The sequence below is a fragment of the Perissodus microlepis genome, chromosome 11, assembly GCF_051167445.1.
Source record: "Perissodus microlepis isolate ML-2025 ecotype Zambia chromosome 11, ASM5116744v1, whole genome shotgun sequence".
Lineage (NCBI taxonomy): Eukaryota > Metazoa > Chordata > Actinopteri > Cichliformes > Cichlidae > Perissodus > Perissodus microlepis.
Genome location: NC_140471.1, coordinates 35,485,625 through 35,497,196, shown reverse-complemented (window position 1 = coordinate 35,497,196; position 11,572 = coordinate 35,485,625). Strand labels below are relative to the sequence as shown.

Here is an 11,572-nt window from a genome sequence, read left to right as displayed (position 1 = left end):
GGCAACGTGCTGGAGTCAGAAACAAACAGTCTGAAAGCGGGAGAGGAGGCCTGCAGGGAGGACCGCAGCAGAAACCGAGAGCTCGCCTTCTTTGTGTTGCTGATTTCATCGAGAATCACCCCCGCGTTACGTTTTCACTGAAGCTCGCTTCTCTCCTTTACATCAGGACGGGAGCCTGGAAACCTCCAGCTCTTTATGTTCAGTCATGTTTGTGATGAGGACTTTAGAAACATTAAAATCATGAATCCATGGATGTTTTCATGAGTGTTTGTTTGGCTGCAGGGCCCTGCGACCTCTTGATGCCTCTCAGTCTGTGCCAGCTTGGCCTTGAGTAATTCTTCACGCATGAATCCTTCGGTAGAGCCTGCCCATCTAAGACACGCACACCCATCTAAGACACGCCCACCCATCTAAGACACGCACACCCATCTAAGACACGCCCACCCACCAACCAAACAATTTAGTTCAGACAGCTGGTCTAACTTTTATCAACATTTATCTCAGCTGTATGGAGAGGTTTCTTACTTTTAAATCAAATGTATTTCAGATCAGCTGACTCTGTATGACATACAGGAGACATCACCAGTGTTGGTCAAGTTACTTGAAAAAAGTAATTAGTAACTAATTACTGATTACTTCTTCAAAAAAGTAATTCAGTTGCTTTACTGATTACTTACATTTTTTGCTGATCAAAAGTAATTAGTTACTTTTTAAAAACATGATACACAACCTGAATACGTAATAAAGGAACAGACCTTTCAGCCCAATTCTAATTTTAATTAATCATCATATAAAATCGAATTAAATGGAAAGCCTCTTTTTAAAACTTGTTTAATTACTTTTAATCTTTTAATTTTATGCATCAAGCAAAAAATAAATTATATTCAACAGTCTTTGACTTGAAGAAATTGTTTAACATTTAAACCTATTTCCTGCATATAAAATAAAATAATGTCGTGAGACACTCTCACAAACAAAATCATAACGCAGCGTGCTTACGGGAAAGTAACAGTAATCCAATTACTTTTTTTGCAATAGTAATCCCTTCCATTGCTTGTTACTTGAAGAAAGTAATCGGATTACAGTAACGCATTACTGCCCATCGCTGGAGATCACACACAGACTTTAGACTGAGGTCTCAGCCTGTAAAGACGATCCCCAGCCGCCCCTCCCTGAGCCTGGTTCTGTTGGAGGTTTCTTCCTGTTAAAAGGGAGTTTTTCCTTCCCACTGTCGCCAAAGTGCTTGCTCATAGGGGGTCATATGATTGTTGGGTTTTTCTCTGTGTGTACTATTGTAGGGTCTTTATGTTACAATATAAAGAACCTTAAGTTGACTTGTGATTTGGCGCTGTATAAATAAAATTGAATTAAATTGTAAATCACTGCAGTATCAGGCTAATGAAATCCCATATGGACACTGAAGTACAAACACGTGGGACGTATCGCACAGCATGCCATGTGTGTTTTTTCAGCTAATTCCATTAGCCATCCAAAAGGATTCAACAGAGGTCCACTTCCTGAACTTCCGGACGTTTTTCTTCTAATTCTTCTTGTAAATTATTTTCTGAACTCACACAAGGACCCTGCACCCGGGGGTGTCACAGTCTGGCCCTGGACCCTCAGCTGGCCCTCTGCAGGACTGAATGAGGGTCCCAGAACACAAAGGCGGTACGGACATCAGAGCTCCTGGGAGGCAGCTCCTGACCTCTGACACCTGACCTCTGACCTGCTGTGATGGATGGAGGAGTGATCTGGTTACGGCCCTCACAGCTGCAGCCATCAGGCACTAAACTGATTCTCGACCCCTTATTCGCTGTTATGTAATCTGATCCGAGCTGCTTCTCTGTTTGTTAACCAAAAAAGTGAAGTGCAGATGTTTCACTTCAAGAAAAGAAAACTTTAACCTATGAAAAAAAATTTCTTTCTCTGTTTTTACTTTGTTGTTGTTTTTAAAGTTGAATTAATTTGATTTTCTTTTATTGTTATTGTTGCTCTCGGGTCGCGCGCACGACTTGAGCGCGCGCCAGCAGCAGTTTCCAGCTGTGCTCGTGAACCCGCCCGTCAGTTGCTCGGTTTGTCCTGCGGTGCTTCGGCTCTTCTCTCTGCTCCTCTCCTCACCGCTCACCGCTGCTGTTCGTCGGTGTGGATACAGCCTGCTCTCTCGGTCCTCTTGCTCCTTCCTCGTGGCTGAAACTGCCCCTGCTCCCTTCTCCGTCCTCCAGCTTCTCCGACCTTCTTTGGAGAGCTCCTCGGGTTCTCCTTCGGTTCCCGGCTGACAGCTCCCCAAGTCCAGCATCGCGTTGGACCTGCACGGGTTTCTGTACCTCCCGGATCTCCGGTTTAAAGTTTCCAGAGCCGGTTCTTTGAGGTCCAGCATGGGTTGGTGTGTCCCGGTTCTGCTGTCACTCATCGGCGCTCAGCTCGCTGCGGGAGTCCCGGACGGACCGGACGTCCAAGGTCAGAGAACCGAACCAACCTGCAGCTGATGCTGTAACTGAAACCGAGTAAAACGGGATGGGAAGTAGTTTTAATCCTCGAGTACTGCACTGAAGTACTACTTTACTACACTTCATAGAGACACATTAACTATAGCTGCTGATTTTATTAACTCCAAGCACGTTACTAATATTGTTTCAACGCTACACGTTACCAGTTTTCATATTACAGTTTTAGCAAACTTAGCAAATACATTGAAAAACTGCTCTTTAATAAATGGTGTTTATTAATGTTAATACCAGGTTTGTGTTACTAATGTTGCACGACCAGCTGTCAGGTTATGAGTTCATAGCAAACGGGTTTATTAATAACAAATAAATCATTACTGATACTGTTTTAGTGTTGGTCTTAAGATTTTATGGAAAAAAGGTAAATGATAGGTAAATGGTACATTTATATTAAATGTATTAATAAGCTTTTCATTATTACACCTTCTAACCAGGTGGTGTAAAATCTCCCTTTCTGTTCTTAAACCTATTAAAAACTAATCTATACTCATGAATTACTCAAATTAAAATGTTTTATTTCTGTAATAAAAGTTCTTGAGACTGTATCAGATATCAGTCGATCACCTGAAGTCAGAAATTTTAGTAAGGCAGTGATGAAAGGTGATCATGGATGCACAAATCCTGGAAAACCTGGATATTTTAGTTTGGATTTCCAGTCCCGGAGACGGAGTGAGATGGTCTAAAACATCCTGAGGACGTGTTCGGCTCAGGATGCTGTTTCTGTGAAACAAAGTGTGCTGCTAAGGAAGTTTGAACAGCAGGTGGAAGCTGACGAAGGTTTCACCTCAGGCCTCACGTCCATGATGGAGCGTTTAAAGTTATCTGAATAACAGTCTGATAATAACATCAGTGCCTGCTAAAGACTCCAGTTCTGCTGAGTGCGTTATTAGTCCATTATAGTAATAAATAGTGATGCAGCCAGCTGGCAAAGGGAGCTAGCTAGCACTAACTGATAACTGAATGTGGTCGTTTCTAAGTCCTAACCTTTAAAATGTGGAGTCCAAAACCAGTGGATGATGTCATGGCAGCTATGTCCATCTTCTACATACAGTCTGTGGTCTTAGAGATCCAGATGTTTAATCATACCTAACTTGAAAAAAGTCCTTTTTGGAATAATACTGAAAACATTGAAGAACACAAAATGTGAATCTTCGTGGATCCCCACAGGTGTCCATATTGCACATGCTGTGTAATCCACAGTGACAGCAGCTGCTGCTCACCGATGAATGTTACATAAAACACAGCAGCTGAATATTGGGGTGAATTGTAATGATTTTATTTTTTTGTGAGGACAGATTCACTCAGACTAAAGGGAAACACATACACAGAGACACCAAATAAAAACCGAGCAAAGAGTTCAGGACTGAGGTGCGGACCTCTGCTGACTCTGGGCTGAGAGACCATCTTCACAGTGGCCTAATAAAGAGGAACAGATGTTATAGATCAGCAGGATCACTGCTCCTATTTTTCAAGTGTTTAAAACAATCTGATGAGAAGAAAGCTTCCTCAGTGTGTCAGCGCTTTCACTACTTTCTTCCACTTTGGGACTGTTTATAGTAACTTTCTGGGTTTCCAACAACATATTTTTTTTTATCTTTTCAATTTTATCTTCTGGAAAACAGCTGCAAGAGATTTGGACCAAAAGCGAGGACTTGAAAGGGGTTCCCTGTCTGCTAAGGCTTCATTTTCTGTGACGTAAGCCCAGTGCAGACAGAGATCATTTTCATCTTTAAATCTTTCATTTTATTAACAAATACTTTATTACCATTAAAACATGGAAAACGGGGTTTTGGAGGCGAGGCAGAGATTCTGTTGCTTTTAAGAAACGACCAACAAACTATCAAAAAGAAACTGTACTCAGTCAAGTGATCTGAGAAAAGGTGTTTAAAGTTTGCAGTAGTGACTTTATTTAGGACCAAGTGTTAAGTCTGCAGACTGAAAGGTGGGCGTGGCCACTGTGGGGTCGCCTGCTGGTTTCACGACTCTTCTGCGTTTTAAAGCCTCTGCACTGGGATCAGTTTTAGCGTCAGCTGTGTCTGCGTGATGCTCTGACCTGTTACTGTGTCTAACACTGAGCCACCTTTGTGAAACCAGTAAATTGAGCTTAAACTGGTTCCAGCCAGATGTTTATGGTCTGAACCCCCTCCTGCAGGCTGCATGGAGCTGACTCCTCTTTCTGCGGTGGTTCAGGTGCTACACTAGTCTCCAGTTTGAAGATTGTTGGGGTTTGTTTTAAAACATCAGGAGTCATCTGTTGTTATTGGACTAAGACATCCTGGCTGGTGTGAGGGTGGAGGGGCAGCAGGATGGAGCAGCAGGATTATCAGCTGTCTGTGTTGTTCTTCCTCTGTGGTGTTTGTGTTCGGCAGATGGACTGATCAGAAACTTCCTGAGTCGAGCTCACCAACGTAGCTTGGTTTCACAATAAAAACCTGGAAGCTGCACATTGCAGTTTGCTGCGTCGGTTCATGTATCAGCAGGTAAAGTGAGTCACTGCTTTCAGCATAGCCGACAGCACCTCGCACACTGCTCTGCTCTGTGTGCTGATTAGTGTCAATCAAGGCAAGCCGGCCCTTGCCCTGATTGATCTCTATCTCGCCTTCTGTCATCAGACCGTAGCTGCTTTGAAAGAGCCGTTCTGCTGAGCAGCTTCACTTTTGTGTTCCTGCACTGGTGGTCCCTAATCGGTTTTGTGTGCAGCTCACTCAGGGTAGAGATTTCTTATTTTTCTTTGGTTGCCATAGTTTAGGGTAATCAGCAAAGCCTGGAGGCTGGGCCAGGTACTCCTGAACCACGCCTAGTCTGTGTAAGGATACGGGTTAACTTAACTTTTGTATTTTTATTTGTCTCGAAAGAGCATTCATGGAGCGCAGGTTCCATTTATCTTAGATCAGGCGAGGTTTTTTCTTTGAGTCAAGTATTAAAGAACAATATTCTGGCATCCTTTGCGATGTTCAGACTCCAATATTTTAGCTCCCAGAGGAATCTCATCTATTTGTCTCAGTGACATTAAACCGCAGCAGCCGTTCTGACTCATGTGATCCTCGCCCAGAATTTTCTGGTGTGTTTGAAATCATCACTGTTAAATCCACAGTGGGAGGAGCAACAATTAGAGACACCCAGTGAGAACAAGAGGGGAGATGTGAACCACCTTCACGCATCTGTACAAATCCAGCTGAGGTGCAGAAATGCATCTGTTGTCTCGTTTTGCAGTCTGAGCAGTTGAGTGATTGCAGGAAGTTTCAGATGTTAAAAAGGAAGCTTTAACTCTTGACCTCAGTATTGTTGTGACTTGGAGTCTAATTTAAACGTGCAAAGGTCACAAGAAAGTCAGATATTAGCTGTTAGATGCTCAGATCCTCATATGATTCTAATAAAAAAAATGAAAAAGAAACCAGTAAAGATGGTCTTTAAGGAAAATGGGGGTGATGGTGAGTCTCCTACATCTTTCTAAATGATTTCCATTTATCCATCAGTTATGTCTGCTTTATTCTGAAGAGCGTCCTGAGGGCAGGAGCTGATCCCAGCTGGCTGGAGAGAGAGGCGGCGTGTACCTTGGACAGCTCAGCAGGCGATCACAGAGTTTATGATTTTTAGTGTTGAACTTTCAGCCTTAGCATCAATCATTTCGAGGCAGTATCTGTTTCTACGTCACGACAGAAAGTCTTAAAATATGCTGCCAGGCTTTGGCATCGACCTGACGCCTCCCCGCACTTTTCCAGATGGAATGTTAAAAGTGTGCTGATTGTATGTAAAGGTTCTGAAACTGAGACCAAACCTAACGAGTTTCATGTTGTCGATGATCAAAACAAAAGAGACTTGCCAAACATCTGCCCTGGTGTTGAATGTAATAAAAAGAAAAAAGTTCTTCTATTTGACGACTTTCTCAACAAATCGAAAACATCTGGAAATGAGCGAATTCCCTCATCGCTTTATTTCTTAGTTTTGATGCCTGTTATAACCAGATGTTTTTATTGTGTCATTCTTTACTTATGGTTGTTGTTGGTTATCTTTTTATACAAGTTACATTTCTGTGACATGTGGATTAATTAGTAGTGACGAGAAAGTAAAACAGGATTCTTCTCTACATCTTTGCTAAGATAATCAGTACAGAGATATCTCTGCGATCACACGGTGGGTCTTTGTCCACAGCTGTCACTACAACATGATTTCTAATTTCCAGTTTGGCCGTTGATTGGCTGTTTGGGGCAGGGGTTAGATTCCTGTGTGAGTCCTTTGAGTGTCAGATGTGTCTCACAGTGTCTCTGATGAAATCTGAACAGGAGTCAAAAACCAGTTCAGCTTTTTTCTCTTTGATGTTTCTGAGCTAACTGACTCTCGTGTTAATGAAACACTTGTGTGCACTCTTTCCTGCTCCTCAGTGATCGACGTGTTGGGTCTGCAGGACTCGAAGCAGAGCGTTGCAGCGGTGGAGAAGCTGTCTGGTGGTCTGAGCGCACTCAGTGACATCTATGTGGTGTCCACGTTCAGGCTGCCGGCAAAGCTCGGAGGAGTTCTGCTGGGCATCTACAGCAAGCAGGACAACAGGAAGTACCTGGAGGTCGCCATCATGGGGAAGATCAACAAAGGTTGGTGGACGCGTAGCAGCTCACCCTCATCTGACTCCAGCTCTGATCCAAACACCATCCAAATCCTCTTTATTTTAAACTCTGCTGGAAACTTTCCACAGATCCCAAAAGTGTCAGGATGGATTTTGTTGAAATGAAACAGCAGAGCTGTAAAAGCTTTCCATGAAAGCATGAAGGCTGCGGTTCAAATACTTCACTGAGAGGAAACACCTCACCAAGAGGGTCGACGTAGCAGGTTCAGGACAAGGAAAGAAAGGAAGGAAATGTGGCGTCTTTAGTTTAGCAGCTGGTCCACAGTGTTTCTGTGACATCTGACAGAAACATTTTATTTTACCTTTGAACCCACAGGGCCCTGGAGAGTAACACACCGTACCGTGGAGCAGTAAGGAGGTTCCACAGATCACTGAGGAATCCCGAGACTCTGTGGGGTTCTTCAGGAGGTGTGATGGTCACTGCAAAGGTTTTAGTTGTTGTTGAAGATGTTTCATTAAAATCATTCAGCCAATGATGATGGAGGAAGTAAAAACCATTATGACAGGCTTGTTAGAGTTATTCACACCATTTCCACCAATCATCCTGCACACTCCACTCACCAGAGAGACACTGAACAATCTGGGGACAAAACCAGTCTTTAATATTCCACAGGTTAAACTACACTTTTATTTCCTCTACTTCAGGGGTGGGGAACTCCAGGCCTCGGGGGCCGGTGTCCTGCAGGTTTTAGATGTGTCCTTGATCCAACACAGCTGATTTAAATGGCTAAATGACCTCCTCAACATGTCTTGAAGTCCTCCGGAGGCCTGGTAGTGAACTAATCATGTAATTCAGGTGTGTTGACCCAGGGTGATATTAAAACCTGCAGGACACCGGCTCTCGAGGCCTGGAGTTCCCCAGAGTCAGACTCTCTGACCTAAACAGCTCATCAGTTTGAGCTCTTGGAGAGTTTTATGTCAAAGAAAGGGCGCAGAGTTTTCCATCACACTTGTTTGTTCATCTGTTTCTTCCACAGCATGTCTTTATCCTGTCTTCCTTCTCTCACACCAACCAATCACAGCAGATGGCCCCGCCCCTCCCTGAGCCTGGTTCTGTCGGAGGTTTCTTCCTGTTAAAAGGGAGTTTTTCCTTCCCACTGTCGCCAAAGTGCTTGCTCACAGGGGGTCATATGATTGTTGGGTTTTCCCTGTATGTATTATTGTAGGGTCTAACTTACAATATAAAGCACCTTGAGGCGACTGTTGTGATCTGGCGCTGTGTAAATAAAATTGAATTGAATGTATTGGAATTTCTGGTTCTGCACAGGCCGCTCTCTCAGGTTTCAGTTTGTGACATCAGTCTCTTACACGCCCTCTTGTCTTTGCTATAGATGAAAATATATATAACTTCAGGACTACGTCGCCATCTACGTCCACTCGAGGTGCAGTGTCTCCTTCTTACCTGTCATAAAGGTTGAACAGCAGAAATTTCTCACAGATTGTCCACTGACAGTTAGACATGGAGGAAAAATCTGTTGTCAAAAAATCAAATATGAACCTATTGATACATTCTGATGTAGTTTTCCCACAAGTGGCAAATAAAATACATCAACTGGTCCAGGAGCACATGGGCTGTAAAGATGCAGACACCTAGCTGTGACGTTTCCACTGAGTGACACATTTAACCTGCAGACTCCACGCACGTCTGCGACATCAAACACACAGCTGAGCCTGACAGACTGAAGATCTGTGGAAACTCTGAGTCCTGCAGAACTGAGACGGTGGCTGATTACAGAGCTGGTAATCACGCAGAGCTCAGTGATGTTTAATGAAGCTGAAACTGAACACTGCGCTCTGATGGTTCAGCTTTGAATGACGTTCACGTGGCTCTGTGCTGGGCGGGTGCAGTCTGGTCTGATAAGCTGGTCTCCGCCGGGCCGGCACAGGAATCTGGTTCTGTTGTCGTTTCATAATCTTCTTCATCCTGATAATGACAGACTGCGAGTTCAGCCTGCAGCTGCTCTAACTACATGATTGCTGTAATCAGACTCCATGTTTCATAAACTACTCTGTGTTTGCGTTTTGGCTTAGGCCGACCTTTGACCTCGTGATTTACTGTCTCAAAATGCTTTAGTCTGAATATGATCCACACAAATTTTCCAGAGAGCCTCCTCGCCTTGAAATTAGGCCAATAATGGGACTATTTCCAGCAGCGGATGAATCTGCACTGGGTTCTCTGGTGACAGTAATTTATGTTGAACTGAGTGCAGCTCTGTGGGACAGAGAAATAAGATACAACTATAACTTTTATCTTTACCCCACCACAGTTATTTTATCCTGGTAGTTTTATTTTCTTGGTGCTTCTCATGTTTTTATTGGTCAGCAGAGCTCCTTCTTCCTGCTGCTGCGAGCTGCCAGCCATCCGCTCCTTCAGACTGTTTATTCTTTTTAATTTTTTCCGTTACGCTTCTTCCATTTTCTCATCCACAGAGCCCACGAAACCGTTGCCCTGATCGCCTACTAAACACTTTCAAACAAAAGCATTTAGAAATTAGAGCATGGGCAGTTCCTGTCTTTATGAGTAAGCTGTGGATGATTTCCTCCTGTTGACCCTCATAAATAACTTTCTTATTTGTATCTTAGTAACACTTTCTGTGTAGAAGACAGATAGGAGTTAAAAACTGGATTAATATTTGTTCAGTACTGCAGTCTAATATCGATGAGTTCTATTTTTCTTTGATCAACATCTCTCAGGTTTGTTCTCATCTGCAGAGCTGTCCTCTATAACCTCCTAAGACCAGAACTCTCCCACAGCAGCATTTTTAATTTCTCTTTGATATTTGGGCTGATTGGGACCTGATGAATGTAAAAACAAAGAATTACCAGATTTTTTTTACCTTATTAAGAGCCACATATGAGGATATTCATTTAAAATATTTGATATTGTCCTCGTAAGTGGATATCAGGCCCTTGTAGAGCAAAATTGAGTATTTTGGTCTAAATAACCCAAAATGTGATGTCCACATATGTGGACGCCAGGAGGTTAAAGCCCATTTGTGTAACTATTTCTAAATCCCGTTAGAATTGCAACCACATAAGCTAGCGCAATAATTTATTTTTTATTTTTTTGCATATGAAACCGTAGGAGTGTGCTTAAGCAACACGCATTCAGCTTGTCTCAGGTCGCAGTTTCCTTCCAGAAATGGCTTTTTTCAAAAATCGCGTAAAAAGCGCTGGCAACAACAAAAACATTATGATCGAGAAACACGCTTTGCCGAGCCGATCAACTGTTCACAGCACTTCCTACGTTGGAATAAACGTCAGCGCAAACTATCGCACGTCCGCCCTTACCTGCCAAAACCGGAAGTGATGTCATTTTTGCGGGAAACGTAGTTTTTCCCTACGGGGCCTTTTGAAGGTTTGCTGGTGTTTGTGAGAGTCATGTTTGACTGTCTGTGTCATTTTGTGGGAGGCTCAGGACTTAAACTGCACTGTTGTTGGAAATAGTTTATTTTGATGCTTTTTTTGCAAACTGTTCACAAATTATTTATTTTCATTTTTCCTGCAGTTTATAAAAATTGGTGCATCTCAAAAATGTAACTATAAAGACTCAAAATAAATTTCCAGTGTTTGGAAAATATTTCATGCAACTAAATATAAACCTAGTTTATTGCACTTTGTTTTGCAATTTATGTAGTTACTATGAACTTAATGCATACATATTATTAACATCTGGGATATAATGGCTGTATTGACATATAGCAACTTAAAATGCTGCCAAAAATGGCACTACGACAGGTAAATATATTAAGATAAGTTCTGGCCAACTTGGTTCTCTGAGATGTGACAGAAAATGCTGCTTAACACTAAACCTTCATGATACTTCTGTATCATTATTGTGTCTAATTATAGGTGTTGTTGCAATGACTTAATACTGCCACTGTTAGATCAAACTGCAAATTACAAGGTGGTCATCTATAATCTTTAACCAGCGGTCACTGGCTCTGTGTTATCTTAATATAAACCCTATAAAAACAGAGCTATGTTTTATATGTAAGTCTATAAAATACCTGAGAACAGTGCCGTGTTTGTGATCATGGTGCATTTAAACCAAACGTCAAACTGTTTTTTTCTCCTCTTCTTCTACTCCATCTATTTCTGCTCCAACTACGACTTCTCTCTCCTCTCCTTTCTTTTACTATCTTTTGTTCTACCGTCCATGTTCTTCTTGTTCTTCAGTCCTGGTTCGTTACGTCAAAGCTGACGGGAAGGTCCACACCGTGAACATGCAGAACACTAACCTGGCTGATGGACGGACTCACTCCATCATCCTGAGAGTCGGTGGCCTGCAGCGTAACAACATCAACATGGAGCTGTATGTTGACTGCCGACTGGCTGACTCCAGCCTGGGCCTGCCGCCGCTGGTTCCCCTGCCCAGAGAGGTGGAGATGGTGGAGATTAGACACGGGCAGAAGACTTATGCCCGACTCCAGGTTGGAGCAGCAGA

General features: G+C 42.9%; 1 protein-coding gene across 1 annotated transcript in view; it reads left to right on the top strand.

The window, feature by feature from the left end:
* Positions 1 to 2,026: 2,026 nt before the first annotated feature.
* Positions 2,027 to 11,572, top strand: part of thbs3a (thrombospondin 3a) — a 24,411-nt gene continuing 14,865 nt past the window's right edge. Inside the window, exons 1-3 of the mRNA XM_084944451.1 lie at positions 2,027 to 2,457; positions 6,887 to 7,093; positions 11,305 to 11,558. Of these exons, the coding sequence (XP_084800577.1) occupies positions 2,376 to 2,457; positions 6,887 to 7,093; positions 11,305 to 11,558 (543 nt within the window). The 5' untranslated portion in view covers positions 2,027 to 2,375. The remainder of the gene's footprint in view (positions 2,458 to 6,886; positions 7,094 to 11,304; positions 11,559 to 11,572) is intronic.